The sequence below is a fragment of the Caloenas nicobarica genome, chromosome 4 (genome assembly GCF_036013445.1).
Source record: "Caloenas nicobarica isolate bCalNic1 chromosome 4, bCalNic1.hap1, whole genome shotgun sequence".
Lineage (NCBI taxonomy): Eukaryota > Metazoa > Chordata > Aves > Columbiformes > Columbidae > Caloenas > Caloenas nicobarica.
In genome coordinates this window covers 50,834,302-50,859,715 of record NC_088248.1, presented here as the reverse complement: position 1 = coordinate 50,859,715, position 25,414 = coordinate 50,834,302, and the positions used below count along the sequence as shown (strand labels likewise).

General features: G+C 43.8%; 1 protein-coding gene across 2 annotated transcripts in view; it reads right to left on the bottom strand.

Moving 5' to 3' along the window:
• LNX1 (ligand of numb-protein X 1) overlaps window positions 1-23,633 on the bottom strand; it is a 68,572-nt gene extending 44,939 nt beyond the window's left edge. Inside the window, exon 1 of one of the 2 annotated variants that reach the window (XM_065633778.1) lies at window positions 23,248-23,633. In XM_065633778.1, coding sequence (XP_065489850.1) covers window positions 23,248-23,633 — 386 coding nt within the window. Of the gene's footprint in view, window positions 1-19,320; window positions 19,413-23,247 lie in introns of those variants that run through there. The other variant, XM_065633779.1, reaches the window with a different exon arrangement.
• Between the last annotated feature and the right edge of the window lie 1,781 nt (window positions 23,634-25,414).

Below are 25,414 nucleotides of genomic sequence, written 5' to 3'. Positions count from 1 at the left end.
GTGACCCAAAAGTCACATGAGATTCCTTTTAGGTCAATCTTATGTATCTAAATTACATTGCTATCACATCTTGGTATACATCAAGCTCTGAAAACATACTTGTTTCCACACAGGGAAGGTGACAAAAAGGACGACTCAGCACACCTTCTCAGAAGTTGAAAAACTACAGAGGTTCCTGTCAGAAACCCGAGTATTGAGAAAACATCTCCACCACCATGACTAAGTAGCATTTTAAGATGTCACGAATGTTTCCCATTTTGAGGAGTAGTTCTGTCTTATCGAATCCAATGTCTGATATTCAACAAAGACCCTTAATCAGTCCTATAAGAACTGAACAGCATGTGACACATGAATCACTGTGTCTTAAAACCCCAAAAATGACATGAGTTCCTTGTTGGGGTGGAGAAGGAAAAGTACAACATTTCCTGGTGTATCACAGAGCTCAGTTTCCAGCATTTCAGCCTAAATGCTAGCGTAAGTATATAACTCACACTATTGACTCAATATCTCATTACACTAGTGGGTTTTATTTTGTGAAGATAACACAGCCAACAGTACATTTTGCTAGAGAAACACCATTCTGGCTTCTATTCTTCCTGGCTCTGCAGTCTTCCCCTTTGCACATATGGCTGGAAGAGGATGGATCAGGAGGATGTTACAAGCCAGTTTTCAGACCAAATCTCCCCAAACCCATTGGGCATGCAAAAATCTTCAGTGCTTCTGGTTTTATGGGTTCCACCCAGTTGAATATGAGATATTTCAGTGAGATATCTCACCCTTCCATTAAAATAAGCACACATTGCAAAAGCATTTAAAGTCTTCAGAAAGTCCATATCCAGCCACAGCACAAGTATGGCTGGAATGTTGTTTACAGTCTTCTGAAAGTTCACATGGTAGGAAATGCTCACTTATGCTGTAAAAATTGTGAAAACCAGTTTTTTTGACTCATCATTTTTTAACAGAACTATCAGAAATACTTTTAACCTGAATTCCTTTAGCCCAATCTGAAAAGAAGCCCAGTCCACTCAGTCCTCCCCCCATGTTGCTACCTGCAAGCAGTGCTGCACTCAATGGCATGGAGAGCATCCAAAAATGCAGTGGTGCAGTTTCCCTCCTGTTGTATATGGGCAAGGGAGGCTGAGGGAGTTCATACCCTCACACCTTAGTTTTTAGGAGTGCTCTAACCGCTAAAGCTCAGGTCAGGTTTGAGTAAGGCTGATGCCTGCTCCTGCTGCTGAAGCTTATTCAGAGAGGTGGATTAAGCAACAGGGAGTCCTGATGCTATTGTCAAATGAAAAACGGGTGCCTGGGTTGGGAAAATCTGAGCCCTGCTTCAAAAACTGCTGTGGCTTTTCAGTTGGAGTTAGAAGAGGTTCATAAGAAAAGGTACTGTCCTCTGTTAGTCCGACCAACGTCTTGGGGAAAAATGGGCAATACCATAGAGGCGCATAAGCCCTGCTTCAGTCTGAAGCTGAAGAAGTGACCTTTGAGGCTTCAAATATAGATTTAGAACCCCTCCATAAAAATGTGTCTTGTTTTCTTAGACCGCCAGAATTTAACTGATGAATCAAGGGATAAAATGCATAAACTAGGGTGGAAGAAGGAATCCAACCTCAGACCCCCTTAATTACAGAAGACGCCTTCAGAAGTGAGTACAGTGTTACCAACAGCACACAATGGATTTCCCTGACGATGGCAAGGATCACAAAATTACTGAACAGCCTATGCTGGAAGGGATCTCAAAAGATCATCTGGTCCAACTTTTCATGGGAAAGGGAACTTAGATGAGATTATCTAGCACTCCAATTGCATCATGAAAACTTCCAGCGGTGGGAAATCTACCACATCCCTGGAGAGGATGTGGATGGAACATGAATGATTGTTCCCCCTGTAAAAAAGTAGGAGAAGGAGAAAATAACTTTTTGCACCATATCTTACTTTAGGCTCAAGTTGTTCCTGCTGCTCCTTCATATTCCGTAGATTACAGATGCTATAGATTTCTTTAGGTTTTCTTAGTCACTTTTACTCTCTCAGATTTCATGCATAGTATAAATAACCAAAAATGTTATCACTCTGTTTGTTTCTTTAATTATTAAACTAACTTTAAAAAGTCTGGGGTAAAAAACAGTCCTTTCATACAGTCCTGTTACAAAACACATTATTTACTTTTCCTACTAAAATAGAGGAAACAGAAAAAATCCCAAAATATTCTTTAGGAAGCTGCTCTTTCATTCCCCCTTTTATGCCAGCACAGCTATGGGAATTTCAATATTCAAGCTCTAATGACTATTTTTGCTTTTAAATTAAAAAATAAACATTACAGATGCAGCTGGGCACCTAGAACACCTTGGGCAAACCTGGGCAGCAGGTTTGGAGAACTGAATCTTGAGTGTGATCTCCAATTATATTCCTGCAGGAAACCCAAGACAGTGGCCTTGCCCCTGCTGTCCTAGGAGAGGGACGTCCTACCTGACCTTGCCGCTCCCACAAAATGGGTGGAGGCTGCTGTGTGAGAGGCTGCTTTGAAATGAATCCAAATCGTGAATTCTCTGTGACAGGTTGTGGCATGTGGGTGACTCAGCCAGCCTCTGTGCCTGAGGCTGTTCCAGCCCAGGCTGTGATTTTGTTAACGTCACAATCTAAGTAGACTTGGGTCTCGTTAGCAGTGGTGATGGACTCCCTGAAGGAAAACTAAGGTGACGTAGGGAATTGTGTCGGTTCATTATCGGCTCTGAAAAGGGGGATAATTAAATCCATCTTCTTCAAGCTGAGATGATCCTGATCCTTCAGAAGGGAGCTGGCAATCTAACCCCTAGAAGTGTGCTCATGCCATACCTCATCACCTGCTTATTTTCACAGCAAAGGCACTACCCACATCATAACTCAAGGTGACCCAAGCCATCAGCAGCAGACAGCATCTCCAGCTGGACATCTACACTGGTGTCCAGCAGACAGCACAATGCTGGGGGCATTGGACATGTTGGCAGCCCAGATTCAGACATACATAAAACAAATCCTACTTGCTTCATGTAAATATTACTGCAACAGCCTGTCAATGCAGATGGCTCATTGAGCCGAACTGACCAGCTTTGTAACACAGAATAATCTTATAGCTACAATGAGAGAATTTTTTCTGGTTCCTAAATATCTGCCCCAGCCTGACATGGACATTGTGGATTTAAAAAAAAAAAAAAAAAAAGAGTAGGCAGACTAAACAAAACTGGTAGTGCATTTAAATATTTATATTAACAATTGAGAAATGGCTCTCTGTTTTAGTATTTTTTGCAATGCCTTGGACCAGTAGCTGGTGGTTTATCTATGATCAGCTAGTTGTACTTGTTGAGGAATTTCCTTAACTGCCCCTGAAACAAGTTTACTTCCTGGAGGGCAAAGCCAGACACTCAGCACCATGTGTTTATAAGGATGCAATACAGAGGGAAAAGAGGAGGAGGAAGAAAGGGAAAGAAATACTTAACAACTTAATGACTGTAAACAAGACATCATCACAGCAAATTATTTTCTTAGTACTTTAAAAGCTAACTGAATATGCTACAGTATCATGTAGGAGGGTTTGTTGTGTACTTAGATATTAGCATTAAGGACACCTCCCAAAATCAAGCACAAACAGTTATGCAAAGGTTAACCACATCAGCCTCCAGAGATGTTGCTGCTTCCTACAGGATTGTCTGCAAGAGGGAAGTACATGATTCCTGTAGTGGTTGTGGAGTAATACCTTAGCCACACCATGTGTATTTTATGTGTAGACACACATCCAAGAATAGATTCCCTAGAGACATCCCCATTTCAGAGTAAGAGCATTCACCACAGAAGCTAGAGTAAGAACAATCTTGTCACTTCACACCCCACTTCATCATGGATTAACTTCCCTGTGTGCTCAGATCATCTTTTTGGGATCATTTCTGCCCTTTCTTCTGGGCACCAAATAGAAACTGTGAAAGCTCTTAGTGCCAGTTTTATGTGCTAGATTCCCAATGGCATTGCACATTGTAATAAAATCCCCTAGGGCTTACTATGTTCTTGTTCAATGTCTCCCACAACGCAGGGTTTGCTCATTTGTGGGTCCTTTAAACTACCACAGCACAGAAAGCAATAAGAATAAAAGCAGTCCAGTAGAGTCCTAACTGTAGGACAAGCACTTCTATTCCCCGCCGGATACCTCAGCATTTCTAGAAAAAAGGAGAGAGGGAAATGACAATAACAAACACCCATCTACCTTCTAAAAACACGAAAAGCTGGGACTTGAAACAGAGCTCTGACGTTGTACACAAGTGTTGCTAAAGATGCAGAATCGTGGGTCACCCAAATTTCTGTGCTCAGTCGTGGACCTCACAGCTCACCGCGGCTTGCAAGGTCGAAGATCATTTGTCTTCAGTATGACTATTTTGGAAGACCTGGAAGAAGCACTCTTTGCACAGCAGTCAGAAGGGAGGATAACATCAGCAACTGCTTTCCTGGCACAGGGGACCATAGGCAGCGCAGATGTTCGTTTTGGAAATGTCAGAGAGTAAAAATAAAGTGTCAAGGGACTTGTCATCGGCAAATGGTAAAATAGGTGATTCCAGAATAGTGCTTCATACGGTCATAATCTTTTCTTGAAACCATTGCTCAGGAAGCCCAGGTCTGACTAACTTTATAAATAGCAAACCCCACTTGATAAACAGACATGCAAATTATAAAATCGTTTAGGATCCAGTCTCCCTGTTTGTCTCTGACAAAGGAGCACATAGGCATGTCTCAGCACAGATGCTGCAGTTGAGATAGACCCATATCAGCCCTCTCTTGCCTGGTCACAGACGTGTCCAGGGAACGTCAGCAGAAGGATTTCAGGCCATACCCACGGCTCCACTTCTCTCTCTCTCCCTTCATCTGCCCCCTTCACAAGCTGCCTGCCACAGGGAAGGTCTGTGCAGTGTCAGTCATCCCACTAGAGCCCACGGACAAACAGGAAAACATTGTCCCTGGGCTGTGGGACGTCACACACCTTTGGAGGCAAAACGTGGTCTCAATGCTGTTTTGAACTCCTGCAGGTTTATGCTCATGCGGCAAGCCACAGCAGTGTTCAGGTGGACACAGAGCTGCCTCCTGTCCTCCTTGGTGCCCAGGGCCTCCCTAAGAGGAAGGATGGGGACAGAGTAAGGGAGGAGTGTCATATGGTGCCAGACCTATCTCACTTTTGAGCACTGCCAGAAAGAGATGGGAGGAAAAACTGCACAGAAGCTTTTTCAACGAAGACGACCAAACCTGTAAATCCTGAATTTCCCTGCAGTAAGCAGAAAAATCCTTCCACTTCCTTGTGCCCGGGGACACTGAGGTGAAATGAAGATGCCACAATAATTCCTGCTTCATCACTGCAGTGAACCAGGGGTGTGGTGAGAGGGGACCAGGGTCCATCCCGAGCCTATAGCTACACTGTTCAACTTCTTCAGTATCTTCTGAGACAGTAGCAAGTCTATTCACCCTTTAAAACCCCTGAGGCCTTCTGTGGTGATGTGGATGACCCTTACAAGGACTAGCCTCAAGGCTGGAGACAAACAGGGACCTTTCCACAGCCCTTTAGCTGCAGATCTCACCATTCAGCCACAGATCACTGTTTCCTGCTACCCTCCTGAAAACATTCTGCTTAAAAGGGACTTTTTGGTCAGTGTTAAAGTAATAGAGTTTGTTCCTGCCAATGCAGGGAAATATATTTCAACAAAAACAAAACAAAACACGCCCCCCCCTCCAAACAAACAAACAAACCAACCAACCAAACCAAGCCAAAAACCCCAAACAAACAGAAGAAAAGTCACAATTTTGTAATATCTGTTGTCATGCAGCTACCATTGTCACAAGGGACAGTAGTCTGAGGTTTTGCAAAGCTCCCACACACGGGTGTGTTTTTTTGGAGGGAGAGGGAGGTTGTCACAGAGACTGCAGAAGCTGGAGTCCATGACATTTTATTTGTATTGTTTCAATTCATTCAGCCACATGCCCTCAAGGGATGTTCTGTTTTTTAAAATTGCTGGTTTTGCTAAAAACCGCATGGTATGAATCAGTGTGGTTAGATGCTCCTTTCCTCCCATTTTTTTTAATCCCTACTATTCTATCTCTCTGCTATATAGGTGTAAAAAATAGAAGTTTGCCCATGTATGCAAACCCTCATTTTCTTCCTAATTCATTCAAATGTAATTCAAGAGAGTAATTTTCTGAAGTCAATGGAATAATAGCTGTATAGAAGTAACCTAAGGGAGGAAAAAAATCAAGCACATTGATATTACTCTTTTCATTACTTCTTCCATCTTCTATAGCTTCCTCTGTCTGAGTACTGGAATAGCAGATACAGTAACAACTAAAGACAAAGTCCTTGAACCAAACAAATCAACTATGTAAGAGGAATTGAGCGATACAGGGGGAGAACTTATGACCCTTATTTTCTTGGCTTATTTTATTTTCACTGTTTGTAGTGGGTTTTGTAAGCCAATTTGTAAGCCTCCTAATGATTGTAGTCCAGGTGGTAATTTAACTAGGCAGAGGATCGGTTGATAAAACTATAATTAGACGTCAGTTCTATGACTGAGCTATTTCACGGCCTAGCTTAACCTGTGTTTAGTCTAACAGATAAATGTTTAGAGTTCACCAAGACTGCTGAAGTGAAGTTAATATAAAGAGAGTCTCTCCCAGCCTGGTCAATCCATAAGGCTTTCTTTGTTTTTCAGCCTTCAGTTCCACATGTTTTGCTGAAGTTAAGCTCTGCGGTTTAAATTCACAATTTACTCATACATTAATCCATAAATTTAAAATAAAAAGCATAAACAGCTCAGAGCTTTGCAGTGCTGCAATAGTGCAAGGCGATGGAAGACACATGACTTGGCATCATTGGAGTTAATCACAAGTGTCCTTGACAGATCAAGTCAGCCAATTTCTCTCTTTCCCTTTCCTCCTCACTGTCCTTGAACAAGGCAAGATATTCAAGGGAATAGCCCTTTCATGGACTATTTCAGTGTTTCACAGACCAGTTAGGTGCTTCGAGATGAGAGAATGGAGCAGACAGGTTCTCACCACTACTACAAGGACAGGGCTTGTGTAGCCCCAGTAGAAGTGTCTCTCCATGGACTGAATTTACCAGCTTCAAGTAACTTTGAAATTATGGATGGGTGATCTCCATTCACCTACCATGGTTAAATCCAGAGCCAACTTACTCTGTCCTTATTTGATCCTGACTCTGCATTTACTAGAGTGGTTACAACGGAGTCTGTGTCTGAGGGTGCCTGATATTTTTAAATCATGTCAATTCTGCTTCATCAGGCAGAAGAAACACGCTGCCATCATGCTGTGCAGTGTTCAAGGCCATGCTTCCCTAATAACCTTGATCCCTCGGTACTGCTGTACCAAGCGGGACAGATGTGTGGGAGAGGCAAGAACAGAGGTGTAAAGAAAACAGGAATTGAGAGGAAGCAACAAAAAGACAAAGATTTAGGATGGCCAGGAGCAGCCAGGTGGAAAATGCCTAAAAGAACCAAAACACAGCCTGGCACTGGTGATGACAGAGACTGAATGAGCATTACAGGTCATGTCAAGGGAGCCAACAGAAAGATTCCTATTTAAAGAGTTTCAAACCTGCATCTTCTCTAAAAACATACACAGGAGAGAAGCAGCCAATTCGCACTTGGCAGGTAGCATCAAGAGAGTTTACGTAACACTGCAAAAAGATAAGGACCTATTTAAAAGCAAACTCTTATTTTTACCCTACACACAAGCAAATCAAGCTCTCCCATCACAGACAAAAAAAAGCCTTCATGCTGTCAGCTGTGAGATTTCTTGGTGTTGTAAAGCACCACAGGGCACAAAATCACTATGGTATTTTTTGCATTGGTTGTCAACCTCTGTTTGCTGGGGATTTGAAAAACAGAGGGGACATAAAGCACAGAAGATCCGAACAACAATTAGCAGACCTTAACAAATAGCAAGGAGACCATCGCAAATCTGTGAAATGCATTTTCTCTATAAGAAAGGGACTGTTATCCTCTCTGCAATACTGAGTTAGCAAAATTATGAGGGACCTAACTGAGCATCTGCTGAGGAAGGGAAGGGAAAGACAGACGTGGTGTTGTGTGGTAGGTGAAAGAGAAGCACAGGTGTTTTGGAAATATCTGGTGTGGATTACAGTTCATCAGCTCTAGAGGAGGGTTACTTGGTCTTGACCTCCTTTTATGGAATCTTAGAGACATTTTGGTTGGAAGAGACCCTCAAGATCAACGAGTCCAACCATTAACCTAACCCTATCACTAAACCATGTCCCTAAGAACCTTGTCTATGCATCTTTTAACACCTCCAGGGATGGTGACTCCACCACTTCCCTGGGCAGCCTGTTCCAATGCCTGCCAACCCTTTCCATGAATAATTTTTTCCTAATATCCAATCTAAAGCTCCCCTGGTGCAACTTGAGGCCATTTCCTCTTGTCCTATCACGTGCTACTTGGGAGAAGAGACAAACACCCACCTCACTACAATCTCCTTTCAGATGTAGACAGCGATAAGGTCTCCCCTCAGCCTCCTTTTCTCAAGGCTAAACTGCCTCAATTCCCTCAGCCGCTCCCCGTAAGACTTGTTCTCTAGAGCCTTTACCAGCTTCATTGCCCTTCTGTGAACTCTCTCCAGCACCTCAATGTCTTTCTTGTAGTGAGGTGCCCAAAACTGAATACACTATAATATATAAATGTCTTTTGTTCACTTGGGTCATGTTACTATTATTCAAGCCTAATTTACAAAAAAAGCAGATCTGTGGGACTTTGCATTTATTTGCTTTGTCAGCTCAACATATTAAGTGCAAGTTTATATGTACGCTATGTATCTTATTAAATGCTCTAGTTTGTTTTGGTCTGTTATCTTCTGATTTATTTTGAACTCAAAGACCATAACTGTAAGCACCTTCAAACCTACAGATGTTTAGACCACTGAGAAAAGAGCAGAAAAAAAGCAAAATGCAACAACCATTACTGTTCAACTTCATTACACTCATGCCTTGGAAGGATAAACAAGAATGTTCTGGAATTTAATCTCCCCTGAGGAAAAAAACTGGAAGGAGCATGTTTGCTAGAAACAATGTACAATCTGCTATAAATCAGCAAGATATGCAAAATTTAAATGCAATTTAAAAATGGTCACTGAGAAAATTTACAGATACAGGACCAAGGAAAGTACATTTGCATGGCTGTACCCTCAGCCCATGGCAGCACAGAGCAGGTGGAAAGCAAATGTGGAGAACACAGCACGTCCCCAACTCTGGAGTCTGTGTGGGATGTGCAGGATGCTGCCAGCCCCATGCCAGGGCCCAGATGGGGCACGAGGACAGCATGGACTGCAGTAGCCACCACTGGGCACCTATGGCAGGAGCTTCTCAGGATTTCTAGACTGATTTACTAATATTGCTAGTATCAATATTTCTATCACAGTCTGGGTTGGGGCAAAGCAGCAGCAACTGACACTTGAAACTGTTCTCACCCCCACAACAGATCTCAATGACAACTGTAACTGCAGCAGTGCCAGGAGCAACAAAGAAACACCAGCATATATACACTGCGTTTGGGAAAGAATTGTATTCACCCTTTCTCCAGCAGTGCCACCTTCCTGCTGCGATTACAAACCAGGTAGTAATACCTGAAGGGGAGATGTGCCAAATGTTTAAACCAGAATCAGTGGTGAGGCTGCTTTGGGAGCTGACAAGGGCAAGTCACAACAACCTCCTGGGATTCCCGTTCCCACTGCAAAACCTGTTTGGCAAAGGGCTGCGTTGCAACATGTGCTCTTCATATAGAGTACTTATTTCTGAATGTAATTGAGCCTCTTGGCAGGAGATGCTCATATACATCAAGTAAAACAACCTTGCTCATCCATATCAACCTACACATCCTCACATAGTAGCAGCAGGATAGCAAAGTCTCTGCTTCCAGCGGCCTCCTGTGGATCACAGGACAGATTTGGTTAATCATGCCTATCTCCTCTCCGTAAAAGCCTGCTCCACATGGGACATTTTCTGGCCTTTCATAATGCTTAGTTATAAAATCCACAAGTGAAAGGGCCTCCATGGATGCTCCTATGAAGCCACTCCACTACTCATTTTACATGGGAAGGAGGGTTAAAAAGAGTGGGTCATCACCAGTGCTAACTGAATGTTAAAAATAACATACAACAGTAATGCTTACCACATATGGGAGGAGAAAATAAAATACCTGAGTTATACTTTCAAAAGTAGTACTGTCTTGTTTTAATAAAAACACAAAACAAAACGACGCCATCGGTCTACCAATATGATCAGTTCACTAAGTTCTGCAGAGGAAAGAGGAAAACACAGTCCTTAGAGCATGTCAGATTCCCTTCGTCCTCTATTTAAGAGGTTACTAAATTATTGAAATTCTATATTAAGAATATATTACAAACTGTCTAGTGAATGACGGGACTGCAATGCATAATATAGAGGTGTAAGCTTCCCAATACGTGCACATGAAATGACTTGCTGACCTAAAACACTTGCTTCCTGCCAAAGTGATTTCAAGAGAGTCAAGGAAGGAAAAATAAATCCCAAAGTAATACACTGATGATTGAATTTTGTAGCTGAAATTTATACCACTAAAGACATGTTATTCATTTATTTTACATTATTTAGGTAAATAATATGCAGTGAGTTAGCCGAACAGGAAATAAAACATGAGCGTGGCTCCAGCAATTGTGAATATCTTGTCTTAACCTGACTTCATGGCATGTGTCACAGCAATATCATAGAGCAAGACAACACCACAAGGACAAAGGAGTCGATGGTGATTATTTCCTCCATTGTACTCAGCTCAGTGTCTTGACAAAAACAAGAGTGAATGAATACCAGAGCAGATTCAGTCAATGCTATGTGTGATTGTTACAAATCTGATTGTCTGCCGACACTGCTAAGAAGAACAAGACTCTATCAATAAAGTTTAATGGTGCTACCAACAGAAATTCAACAGAGAGAGAAACTTCCTAGAAATGCGGCTGAACTTTCCCACTGTTACAGTCAGCCTCTTTTCCTTTATATCGGGAGGATCTATTGTACAATATGTAGACGTTACGGGTATTTCATAGTTAATTTTTTTGTGTGTAAATGTTGTGCAGCATCTGTTGCTATCTCCAGACATTTCACTAGATTGCTCCTGAACTTGCTTCAATCTATATTCAGAATCTGTTGTCAATCAATAAATTATATGAATAGATAAAGAATGTTCTAGAGAGAGCCCAAGGATTCGCTGGCAAAATTCAGTCTTCACCATCTGGAACTTTGCTGAAGCCTAGGGGTGAATTCAGCTTTCTAAGATGTTTAAGAAAAAAGTTCACATTCTTAACCCCCAAATAGAATTCAGCTCCAAGCCAGGAATCCTTTGGTGGCAGTGGAGTTTTAGTCATGACCCATGACATGTCATTGATTTACAGATACCTCCACCGAGGTACCAGTTCAACACAGACTGACCAGCCGGGACCTTACTTTTGAAATAAAAAGCCCCAGGCAGACACATCTATGCTGTCACAAAGGCTGTGCTATTAGTCCAAGATTGTCAGTGATGTTATGATAAAACCTTTGCTTTTGTGTCCTGTGCTGTTGGCATCCTCATGCACCCAGTCACTACATGTCTTGGGTTTGGACATGCAGTCACATGCCAAGATGCAGAAAATCAGTTCTAGTTCCTGAATGATAGCTGTGCTCATGGAGGAGGTCACAGAATGCAGCCGGCTGCCCTGTAGTCTGGGAACCTTGAAGGCAGATTCCCCCAAAAGGTCAAGAGTGCTAAAAAAAAAAAAAAAAAAAAAGGAAAAAAAAAAAGAAAAGAAAAAAAAGAAAAAAAAAAAAAAGACCTCAGACCTATTAGCCTGCTTCACTACAGTGAAATGAACTGCATTGCAGCTGATCTCAGAACCAGTATTCAGAGCAGGATTTAAGCTATGACAGGGATCTTCAGGAGCAGTGTTTATCCTTGCATTGCAGGACAGCCCAGTTCTGCCAGATTTGTCAGAGAAATAGCTCAAGGAAAAATATCCTTGTCATGCTGCCAGTGCCAGTGCTAAACTAAGTTAATTGTCAGAGAGATGCGGAGGTCGGCCAAACTCACAGCATACGGCCTGTGTGGCTTAATGTCAGACGAGAAATGAGAGTCTGGTGCTTGTGAGTAACCACCGACCTCCTGCAACTCCAATCACCTCGCTGCTTACTCCTACCCCACTGGCCTCTCAGGGCTGCCCCAGCACTTTCCCCTCTCTGGTCCCCATCCCAGAACTCACCTCTGAGTGGGATAAGGTTTGCCCCCTCCATGCTCCTGTTACACAGCCAAGGCATGTAAGCACACTTCTTATGAGCAGCCTATGCAAAAATCAGACATAACTGAGACATAGCTCACTCATGAAAAGAAAACTTTCTGCCAACCATAATTATTGCATTGCCTTTCTAGCTTGGCAGGGTTTCACTTGTTTTGGCTATGTCAGGTTTTACTTTTGGCAACAAAATGTATTTGTTGGGATTGACACTGGCCAAAGTCTGCCCTTTCCAAAGGTGTGAGAAGGCTCCAGCCATGAGAAAACATTCCAGAAAGAGTAAAAGGTCTAATCCTGATCTCAAGTGTGTGTAGGTAGCTGTGAATCAAGTAAAGGCAAATTTCATGCATGCATAGAAGGAATGAAGCAAGATCTTTCTCAAAGTATAACTGAAACGCCAATTTTCGTTACACACAAAATTCCCAGGCAGAATCAACAAATTCTTAAAGCTCTCAAAGGGTTTTTGGTTTCTGGAGCTGCCCCAGACAGATTTTTTTCTGCACCTAGAATCAGCACTGGGGAAAAAGATGCTAACCAGTAACACTTATGCCATGACACTGCAGCACTCTCTGGCCTAGACTGTGGAACAGGTAGAATGTGCAGGTGGGGAAAGGTACCGTCTCTGGGAGAGGGTGGCAGAAGGCGCGGGAGGGACCCAGACCCCTCCATGTTGCTACAGGGAAAACGCTGCATATTTGGCAGAGTGCAGTCAGTCCTTGATCAAAGAGTGACAGGACCCAGAACCATCGTGGTCAGTGGAGACAACTACTTTCTGCTACACCTGCTATGCTAGCAGCATAGTCTGTGTCAAGCACTCCTCAATACAACACCTAATGCATTTAGAAAATTCTTACTGGGCACCTCAACACCATGAGTTTAGACTACAACTCCTCCTGTACTTTTAAGAATAATACAGTATTTTTGTAACTTTGCAGTTCACCTATATGGGCTTCTGCTTGGGGGCTTTCAGGCCAAATTTATACTAAAATTTCAAGATTTACTGTGCAATTCTAACAGCTGGAAATATGAAGATGAATGTAAGAAGATGACCTTTTGCTTTTGAAACTGAAATTCTCACGTAAACTCCTTCCTCTGGCTGGCAATTATTCTCCTGATCAGTATGGCTTGTGGCAACATGAGGGATGGTTTGCAGCTTGCTCCCTAAATCCTTGCCACTGTCTCCCCCTTTGCATGTCATCGGTACAATGGTGACTTGGGCTGGCAACAGCATCCTACAACTCACTCATTTATAAGAATGCACAGAGCACAGCAGCCAGACTCAGCCCTGGCTGCAGCATCTTCCCAATGTGAAGTCTGAGAATTGCCCACACCTGCCACTGTCCCAGTGGTCTCAAGTCTCAAAGCCACCTGCAGATCCGTCACTGTGCGCACAAGCCAGTCAGGAGCCAGGGGAGCTGGTGGAGGGATAGTCAAACACAAGGCAGCGAGGGGACAGGTTGGGGAAGTGACACTAGCTGTTGCTGGAGATTTTGGGAGAGATCCCAGAAGTCTGAAGGAAAACTAGATCCTAGGAGGACCTGCTGCCCTTGAGGAGAGCTTGGGGAAGAAACAGAAAGGGAGCCTGAGAGTGCCCAGTGCCTGCTGCTCCCCTGCACCACAGCACCAGCTCAGATGTGATATAAGATAATATCCAGATCAGAATCATAGAATAGAATCATAGAATGTCCTGGGTTGGAAGGGGCCCACAAGGAAGATTGAGTCCAGCCCATGTCCCTGCATATGACAACCCCACAGTTCACACCATGTGTCTGAGGGTGTTGTCCAGTTTCTTCTTGAGCACTGTCAGGCTTGGGGCTGTGACACTTCCCTGGGGAGCCTGTTCCAGTGTCCACCACCCTCTGGGGGAAGAACCTTTTCCTAACATCCAACCTAAACCTCCCCCGGCACATCTTCCTGCCATTCCCTCAGGTCCTGTCATTGGTCACTAAAGAGAAGAGATCAGCGCCTGCCCCTCCTCCTCCCCTTGTGAGGAAGCTGTAGACCGCAATGAGGTCTCCTCTCAGTCTCCTCTTCTCCAGGCTGAACAAACCAAGTGACTTTAGCCACTCCTCATACAGATTCCTCTCCAAACCCTCCACCAACTTTGTAGCCCTCTTCTGGACACTCTCCAGCAGCTTTATATCTCTTTTATACTGTGATGCCCAGAACTGCACACAGTGCTCCAGGTGGAGACAAGAAGAATCAGGAATTGAGAAGACTCTAATTTTTGCTTTCATGCAAGAGATCAGAGTTTGCCATGTTTCATCCTGGCCCCTTTGCGAGGTTGTAGCATAGGGATGAAGCTAATGGGCAGCCCTTGATGCACTTGTGCCTTTCTGCTTTAACTAATCTCAATTCTGTTTTCTCTGAGAGGCACCCAATTCTAGTACACTAGAAAAGAACCTTCACATTTTATCCCAGCATGCTTTGTCCTGGATATTTAATGCAGATATTCTAAATATTTCACTTGTATTTTCATTCAAGAGTCTTTCCATTCAAGCCTTGCTTTCCAACACTTTCAGCTTTAATTAACCTCACAGCTTAACTCTAACACAGATTTCCACACACGTAGTTTTGCATGGAATAAGGAGGCCACCAACATGTGGCTTTTGCAGTGGACTAACACACAAACCCAAAATGCACTCCAGGCCTATCAATTTTGCAATGAATAATGTGTGCCCTGCACTCCCTGTCCTCCATGCAGATAACTTCACAAGGACAGATTTGAAGCCAAACACAAGTTTCACCGAGTCGAACAGAAATTAAAGAAGTTGGCTACATGGTTAAGCTCAGTGTTGGTAGAGGGCTGAGAGGGCATCCCTAATATCTTGACCCAAATTGTGCTTTCTGTAGACAAGGTGTGCCCAAGGACACTGGGAGACAGTTGGTGCTTGTGTTTCTTATTTTAAAATTGAATGAACAGAGAAACAAAATTTTAATAGCTATTCCAGCTCAAAGTACTGTTTTGAAATTTAAGAGAGTAGTTATCGTATAACAGTTATATGGGGAAACCTGATCCAGTTAATTTGGTGAGATGCCTTTGACTGTTTCATGTAAAACCCCAGAGGGGTAAGAAAAAATGAAGTAATTTTTCGCATGCGGGTGAAGGTTGTGCATTTCACTCTAACAAGCAACAGATTTTAAAATAAATGGCTTGATTCAAATTAGTGGGGTGGATCTAGCTGGTGGATTACCAGCAGTGACTGAAGCCAGGAGCTGTTTAATCCTTGGAGGGAGGCAGTGCCAGCAAACACAGTTGCAATGGGCTGCCCAGCATTCGACCTGTGCTGAGCACACGGGATGCCCAGCACCCTCCCGGGTGATGGCTCGGTCAGTATGGCCATGTGCCGAAGCAGGATTAGGTTGGAAACCACCCCATGCTTTCCACATGACTGAGGTCCTCAGAAGGACAAGGTGAGGTTATTCACTTGCATCCTCCTTCCCGTCACAATTTTATTTCTATGTACTCATTGAGCTTACAGTGCAGAAAATCCTTCCATTGAGAAATAGCCCACTGCACAGGTCCTGCTTTGAAGTGAGGGGACAGCAACGGAGGCTGGTGTGAGCAGTGCCACCAGGTCCTTACTCCCAGGAAAGCCTCCTGCAGTGGCCACAGGCTGGGTCTCCAACCATACACCAGGTTTTTAACTGGAGGGAATAACATAGCCCAACTCAAAAGAATGCTTGGACAAGTATTTCCTTTCTGAAGATATTTTAGATAAGAAATAAAGAGACCAGATGCCTGTCAAAGTAGCTTTACAGGGACATAAAGGAGAAGGCACGGACCCTGGACTGGGGAATTCTCAAGACCCATGCAGACACTTTTGATGCCAGGAGACATTGTGCTGGTGTGGCTGCATCCCACTCCTTTCCAGAGTTTCCTCAAGGAAGACTTTACAGATTTCTCCTGTCCTTCTGCTAGGTGTTCTCATGGGCTTCCCCTGAGAAGAGAGCACCCTGGCTTACCACATGATTTGGCTAAAAGCAAGGACAAGAACATCATGTGCATCAAGATCTTTGCTGGGGGCAAGGGAGGCGCAGCAGACAACGGCCAGGGAAGTGGTTTTAGTGTGGGCAACAGTGTCAGGAGATACATATTTGCTTGGTGAAAATACCTATAATTATCAGACTGCTAATAGAAAGCCAAAAATAGCAGCACCCCAAATCTGTCCCGTCAAGTGCCACTGCAACACATCCACACAATTCTCTTTCCTGCCTGCATGGCACCCAGCTGAAGTACAAAGGTCTGACACAGACTTTCCCCAACTCCTTGACTTTCTCCTCCTTGACTCTCCTAAAACCTCTCTGGTTTTTAGATGGATTCCAGAGCCTGCATCTGCAGATGGGCTTTGGGCTATACTGTAATCCCTGTTCCCCAAGCTGCCTGTTCCACGCATAGAAAAAAAAATGCCCTCAAACTAAAGCAAATCCCTGCAGTGCAACACAAATAACTTTGTTTGAACAGAGTAGAAGGGAAGAGACAGGATGTATGAACAGGAGGGCAGCGCAAATCCTATCGGTCTTATTCTTTCTCTTGTGCCAGCACCAGTAATGGTCACCACATCCCTGGTGGTCCTCCAGCTCTTGCCTTGCCACTCACACCTCCTCCAGCTCCTTCCTCCCGCTTGCCTGGTATCTCTGGTGGCTGCCAGCCAACAAAATAACAAGTCCTGACTGAGGCCAGTATTTGTACTGGCCAGCGACCAAAGATAGTGCAATAATGGAAAAAAAAAAAAAAAGTTTCTGCTTACTATGGTATGGTTTTGAGCCATGGAGCAAGCTGTCAGATACATTATATGTGGCAGTGGCTGTACTGTTGCATGTGGAGAAGGATTTATGAAGCTGTCTCTGTGGGTTTAGGAGCACAAAAGGGCTGGGTTAGTAAACCTGTGTCCTCAGGTGCAAGGCCGTCCTGGATACCTGTGCCCATGCTGTCCCACTCACAAAACTCTGCGTGAAAAATGTCCTGCATACAAGAGCCTGAGCAACCGAAGCAGCAGCTTGCGGGTTGTAACATTCCTATATACTGATTAAACAGGACTGAAAACAGTATTTCTCTTTCTCTTTCAATTGCTGCTATTAGAGAGGACCTTGAATCCATTCCACAGATTAGTACATCAGTGCCTTGTGCAGCACGCAGCAGCAGCCAGATGCCCCAAACACAGAAGGAGGAGGAGGAGAAATTCCTGAAATGAGCTCGAACTGCCTGTCGCCCTTTTGGATTATGTCAGCCCCAGCAAATCCTGCTTCCTGCTGCCCTGGCCAGAGGCACAACGATATACCAGGTCCTGAGCACCAGGTCCTGGTGTCAGGTAGCATCCAGGGCTGGGATCGGGGAGGCAACATGCACCTCCCATTGCTGACAGCCAAAGATGCACGTCCAAGCCCCAGCCCACAGCCACTCAGTTAAGAATGACTGCCAACATTCAGTGAGACTAACATCTCTGTGGGTTAGAAGGCTAAATAGATAAGAGAGGAATAGCTACTGTACATCATAGCCCTTTACTCTGGGCGAATCAGTGAATCTGAATTCCCCAAGAAGAGCAAGTAGGCTGCATCTGCGCCTGTGCTCTGATTAATCTCATCAGTTTGTTTTCCTGGAAACTAGATGCCCCAGATGCCATTGTTTCCATTATAAGTGTTCATCTGCTCTGTTTTTAGCTTGATTGCTCCTGTAGACTGCTTGGCTTAACTGCTTTTTGTTTGTTATTTTTTTTAAATTAACGTTCTTACACAAAATGTCAGTGAATTAAAATGAGGGCATCACTGCAACCCTCGACATCAGATTTGCCAAATGTTTAAAAACACCTATGGCATACAGAAATCCTGAGCAGTTGTATGCAGTGTGACTAAATTATTAACAGTTGCCATGCATATCACAGAAGGGTTTCAAAAGGGGACTTTGTGTTTCTGTGAAACACTGCTATTTTTCTCTGACAGCAGAGACAAAATCATTTGGAAATTAGCCTCATTGGTACTAATCATAACTGCTATTAAAACATGCCCACTGTGGGCACAATACAGTAATTTTCCATTTTTGAACAGAATTAGCCATTTCATGCTTATCTCAAGGAAGATCTAGGAGTTTATAATTTATTAAAACACAAACAAAACATAATTAATTGAAACACACTGGAAAAAAATTCTATTTCTATTCATAAAAACCCTAACAACTAGAATCATAGCATGGTTTGGGTTGGAAGGGACCTTAAAGATCATCTAGTTCCAACCCCCCTGCCATGGGCAGGGACACCAGTACAATAATATTCAAGCACAAATTAAACTAGTATCATTTACGGATGATACCATACAATATTTGTTTTATGGGTTGGAGAGATCAGCTATGGGGTTGTTTGTGGTGGGGTTTTTTAAATCATGAAGATATATGCATGGATTGCTACATTTAAATTTGCGTTACAGAGAAAACAACATTCTGCTGTGGGCAAAACCACAAATACGGGAAATTTTTTTCCTGTCTCAAGTGAATTATTTCTGGTGAAAAGCTTCTCATCATTTTGCTACAGGCGTGCAGCTTTACACACAGAACATTATGCATGTACACAGAAAGAGAGCTCTACTGGGGGTGTCTATCCTGATGATGCTCTCCTCTGTGCCCAGCTTCCCTGAAAAGCTATTTATGGAAAGCCAAGACACAGATTCAGAAACGGAAAAACCAAACCAAACCAAACCACCACCAAAAATGTCAGCACAGAAAAGCAAGTTGATGAGGAAAAAGGCAGCTTCTCTCCGTATACCTCAGCTGCTTCCGAAGGAGAAAGCAATGGGGACACACTGCTATTATTAGCCCTCCAGCAGCTAGCTCACAGCGTGGTTTGAAGCTGTTGGCAAGACGTTGCAGGATTTTCTTCACAGACACACAGGCAGACAGACCAACCCCCCAAAACGCTCATGGCGAGCCCCTTCCCGCCACTCAGGTCAGACAGACAGACAGACAGAGAGCACAACACCAGCGCGACTGTGCGTACTCACAGCTCGGAGTACAAGAAGTGCAGGTTGCCCACATTGTCTATGTAGTTTGCAGGACTTAGCCAAGGTAGAACCAGTAACAGGAGAGCCTTCATTTCCAGTGCAGGGCTGGCACTGCTGCTAGGTTTCCTCCTTCCAACTGTCTCTCTGTGCTGGTGGGACACACAACGTGAAGCTTTTGTGCCAGCCAAGCCCCTTCTAAGCAAGCCTTTCCATTTCAATGCAATGGTAGCACATTATGAATCGAACTTAAATCCCTTAAACGAAGCTACACTGCAAAAATCGTTGACCTGTAAGAGGATTATTCCATCTGACTCTTGGATGGGTAGATGTGAGGGTTTAGGGACAGCACAGCGTGGTTGGCGAGACAGTGACTTATGCTGCAGAGAGCGATGCTCGGGGAAGAGACCTGCCTCCTGCAGGGTTCAGAGTGGTTCTTCAGAGGCAGCTGGTACGTTTACATCACTGCCCACAAGCAGATGGGTTACGAGCTAAACTGCATCACAGAAGAGTGTAGCTGTCTGACAAGTGGGGGAAAAAAATGCCCCCCGTGGAGTTTTGAAGGAGGCGATTATCAGAAGACCACACCTTTTTAAAGTAAAACACCGCAAAAGATCACAGCCAACTGCCAGCTGTTTGCATCTCAGTCTGAATTCCCCAAATCCAGTCAGATGTTTCTGTGCAAGCATAAATCATGTAATAATCCAAGGACATGGATTTTTTTCTTAAGGATGCAAGAGCAAACATTTTAAATAAGGGTGCTTTTAATGGACTACTCCATGGTAACCACTTTTTTTTTTTTTTTTTTAAATTCTCTCATCAATTACAAAGCATAAAACAGCAAACTCACCTTGTCCCATCAATGACCTCGTCTCTGTTCAGGGCAAGCTTTCATTTTCTCTCTGAGAACCAGGACTGATCCAAGCCTGAATCATGCAAGAAATGCGAGGACTGCCGACTGCCCTGGTGGCTCTCGCAGAGTCTACTTTAATTTATTCACTGAGAACACAGATCACGTTCAGTCGAGATTTCAGATGAGATCTGAGCTGTTCTCGCCGCAGGCACTGGATTGTTTATGATTATTATTTTACTTTTTTTATTAGCAAAGTCACACACTTTCTCTCTCCTCTATTGATTCACCGGAGTTAAAGAGAACAGCGGCAGCTCAGTCTGTGCCCGGGCATGCTGGAGCAGGTGCCTGAAGAGCACAATGCCCTTCTCCTCTCCTGCCCTGCCATGAGTTGAAGGTGGGATGGCAAGGGAAGTTTCTGCATTTCTGAGAATGAGATTAGGCAGAGGCATAAGATACCCTTGGTGATAATTAATTAATGCCACACTTGAAAATAATAATGGAACTGCACAGTCTCGTCAAGTAGAAGGTTGCAGAAGTGCCCATTTAGCAGTCACTCAGAAAGTTCCCTTCTAATTCTTCCCTCGGATGGGAATGCCAGTGAGGCTGCACGACCCACACCCCAGAAAGCTGAACTCCCCAGCAGCAGAGGTTCTCCATTATTTCCTACTCCCCCACCTCTGCCCTTTGGCCTTAAGATAACTCAGGTCTCCACAGTGAGGAAGGAAAATCCATGTCATGGGTGGCAAAGAAGCAGGCACCCAGCCTGTGTAGCACTGCCTCGTACTGCACCTCCTTAGAGGCCTTAGGCTTTGATAAGGAGGGAGGTCACTGTTCTGTCTCTCCAGTCCCCCGCTCCCCGGGTTTGCAAAGCCGGGACTTGGTATGGGAGCCTGGCACAGGGGAGGAAGGACAGCAAGGAGCTGTGGGAACAGGTTACTAAGCCAATTCTTCCTGCTCCTGGTTGGGCTCAGGCTAAATGAGCCAGAGGCCTAGGATCTTGAAAATCCTGAGGAGGAAATCCAGACCATGGACATTTAGTAATAAGCACTGGAATAAAACTTGTCAGGCTTTTACAGGATCAAATAATGATTTACAACACTGCTATTCTGCAAGGCATGTATGTGAAGAGTTTCTTTACTATTATGTCTAGGAGGAGAAATGAAGACGGTGAAGTGACTTGCGCATGTCCATGTAGGAGAGTCAACTCTAGAAATCAGAAATTGTACTAGTTGTGTGGCCTCTGTGTAAAAAACAGAATTCCACTTTTCCTGTTTATTGAGTGGGAGAGGGCTTTCCTGCTAGTTTTATGGACACAGTTCCAGCATCTCAAAAACTGAAGACAAAAAAGAAGGTTCTAAAATACATTAGAGTCAGCTATATGAAATGAAAAGGCAAAGGGTGTTTGCACTAGGGGCTCAATGTTTTTGTGGCTGGAATCTGTAGAGAAACATAATCTCAGTGACAGTAGCTCACAGCAGACTGTCAGTCCCTTTACCTGCATGACTACTGAAACCTCTATTTGAGGTATGTCAGAGAAGTACGGATCAAAGGCAGAAAATCCTAAGTAACTGTGTTGATTTTTTCCCTTAGCAACAGAAATCTAACCTTGCAAAGCACTGCTGGCACCACCTCTTACACCATGGACCTTGAGACAGCAGCAACCTCAACAGGGAAAGCCAGGTCTAGAACTGGGTGGGCCAAGGGCACCCAAATCCACAAGCATATGAAAAGTGGGCTTTTGCCCTTTGCAAGGGGTTTATTGCTAGTTTTCCATTTATTTATTTATCTACGAGTTTTTGTAATGTAAAACGGTCAACTTTTTTTTTTTTTTGGTTAAACCACAATGACTTCAGTGAATATGTTGAGTAAATCCCTTGTGGGAATTCAGGTGCTTTAGGAAATGTCGTCTCCAGTTCAAATGGGGACATATTTGAATGGCAGGCTGCAGAGCCGCTTCCAGTTACAGGGTTCAAGACCCAGAAGCCTGCAGCCATGTGAACACACCTCTGTGCTGCAGCTCACCAGGGATGCTCTGACCGTGAGCATTACCATGTCTGTGCAGGAATGTGCCCCCAACAGCAGTGTGGAGCCCTGTGCTGGTCGCCCAGGGCTTTCTCCACAATGTAGAGGAAGCAGCAGACACCTAGGAACACGGCTCACACCTGCAAACCACAGGGGAAGTCATTTCACCAGACAACAGACAGAGGCCACAAAAAAGCGCATCTCTTAGACCCCACCTCTCCTCAAATCCGAAGTGCTGTTACCTGGGTTATGTTGAAGTATTTGTCTACCGTCAGAAATCACAGCCCTGAATGTGTCTCTTTACTCTTCTGCCTTTCTTTCAAAAGGCAGAAGACGCAAGAGAAGAGCAGCAGCACACACTTTTACCCTGCAAAACAGAGTACTCGGCACCACCAGCTCTCTCCTTGCAGAGGAACTAAAGAGCTCCCTGAAGACGTCTCTCCCAGAGGCAGGCGAGGGGATGTCCTGGCCCCCAGGAGGGGTGAGCCTGAAGCGGGGGGTCCAGCCAGGGAGCTCCTCCACTCCACGCTGGAGAAGCGGGGGCTCTGTGAGCCCCAGCGTGCAGGGCATGGGGAAGTGCTCACCTGGAAGAAAGGAGCGCTCAGCTCCGAAGACCAATACCAAACCAGAATATTTTCTGCTCTAGTTCTCATATAGGTCATTTGTGATTCAAAAAAGGATTGAAGAAAGGGCAATTATAAAACCCTTAATGTACTACTAAAACATTTATAATAGCTCAGCTTCCCGAAACTCACAGACATCTTCAGATGACTAAATACACAATTCCATTATGTAGCTCACAAGATATCTGCCCAGAACCGCTAACGATAGCGTGAAGTACCTTGAATGTATGTGATTCTAAAAATACAGTGAAATATTGTCATATAAATGGACTAAATTCACCTCTAAATTGATGACACTGTAGGTGTTCATTGCAACTGAAATCTATAAATCTTTCTTTACATTAATTGTCTATTTTAATCAGCATTAACTGAAGATATTTTTTCCCTCCTTAAGAAAAAGAGTGAAAAAAAATTCTATCCACAAAAACTTACTGGTTTTGGAAATGCTGTTCGAGCTGACCACGTTGCACGACCTCTGAGCAGTGTTCTGTGAAAGGGCAGCTAACCATTAGCTTGTCCAGGAGGTTTTTCACTAGTATGCTGGACTTCCTACATGCCTGGAGAACCACAAGCTTGCGGTCCATGGGGCAGAAGTCTTTTTCCACAAGGAAGTTCGTAAGGCAGACCATGCAGTAGGTGTGACCACAGAGCGTGTCTAATGGCTGAAGCAAAGGTTGCAGGCAAATGTGGCATATCAGATCATCATCTACTTCTTCAGTGTAGTTGTATAAGTGGTTTTCTTCTGGTAAATGTGCTTGGCCACAGGTGACACAGAGTGGCGGGAAGCTATCCTCCATTTGTTCTTCTTTCTGGCTCATAATCAGAATTGATGCAATTCAAAAGAGGGCAGACAGGAACACCTGGCCCGTTTTCTATTTGTGAGAGCTGCAGCAAGGCTTGCGTGCCATCAGATCTGTGGGGAAGCAAGACGAAGAGTTATATTCTGGATTTTTTTCTCTTACCATACTTACAGGATGTACGCAGATATGAAGTACCCTAGCAGGTTTTAGGGAAAGATTATATCTTTGGGAGAGGAGGGTAAAGCAAAGAAGTGGGGGGAAAAAAAAAAAAAAAGGCTAGCCAATTAACTCCAGGGACTTCTTTCTCTTAAATCTAGCTTAGTTTACACAATTGCTCTCATTGTAAAGAAAGTTATCAGAATAGGAAGAAATACTACAGGCATTTAATGGTTGAGAACTTTGCATTAGCGTATAATTGCAGTTCCAGTCAGCTGATTTTATGGCCACATTACTTCTGCTGGAAATGCAGCATCATGTGTAGGCAAACATTGCAAGACTGTGTGCAGATATTTAGGTAAGAATAATGGTTACTGCCCAAGTCGCTGCCTCAGCAGAGCAAGGGAGAGCAGCAGCTTCACCTGGCACACAGCAGCGTACAGACACTGTACACACAGCTGGAGGAAGGACATTTGAGGATTTAGAACCTGAGACCCTCTAGACCATCCTCTTCCCACAGCAGCAATGGATCTCCCTGGCTTTCAAAACCACGGAACACAAGACCCCCATCTTTTACATTGCACACAATGGTGTTACAGACAGCAAGAATGTACTTTGGGGAGAGTTCGGATCTTCACTGTCTTGTCCTGGGGACCTGGGACTCTGAATTTAAAGTTTGTATGCTTGCATAGCATTGCTCTGAGTGCCTCAAGTTAAGCCGTTATAATCATCTGCACTAGCATGGCCAGCTCAAAATGTCATTTTGCTTCCCAAAGCACCAAATATCTCACATGCTGAAGTCCACAACACAATGCCAAGTACTGTGTCACAAAATTAGGCCTGTTTCTTTAATAATATGTATTACAGACACTCAGTATGTCCCTAACTACAGACCCAATTAGCTCTGGCCAGAGCACCTGCCTGCTGGCATTTTAAAGATGTAAACTCTGTGGGTGGCAGCAAAACTGAAGAGTGATTTGTAGTTTTTACTTGATGAACCCTGACTGCTCATTGGAGAACTTATGTCTCTTTACATCCGTGCTTATTTTGATAAACCGTTTTGAAAATAAACATGAAGATATAAAATATGCAACGGCCTAATTACTACTCTTGCTTGAAAATGTAAATCTTATTTGCTACTCTGCCATAACACTGTACTGTTTCTTCCAGCTTGACTTAATTTGCTGAGACAATGTGTCAGCCTCAGACACCCACTTTTGAGGGCAAATGAGGGAAAGAATAAAAAAAATCTGACTGTGACAGAGCGTATTTTCATGTAAAATAACACCTTATTTTTGTGCAAAGCTCAGGGGCTCTAAACCTGAGAAGTTAAACTTTAACATGGCAAGGTTTTTCTGACATAAAGGTAAAATGATTGCCCCACTAACTCTAACCAGATGTTTAAATGTCAAAACATTCACTTTAATGCTTTGCTAGATCCTATTCTTATGTAGCAATTATGCTAAGTGGCTGTATAATAATATTTTTTGCTTGCAAGACTAAGTTCTGCATAAGCTCTGTGTCCTGATTAGCAGTAGCTTCATTTGAATCAAAATCATTGCCTGCTAGAATCCTTGTAAATATTTAAAATACTCTATACCATGGCAATCATTTCCTTTTGAATTAATATTCACCAGAGCTTT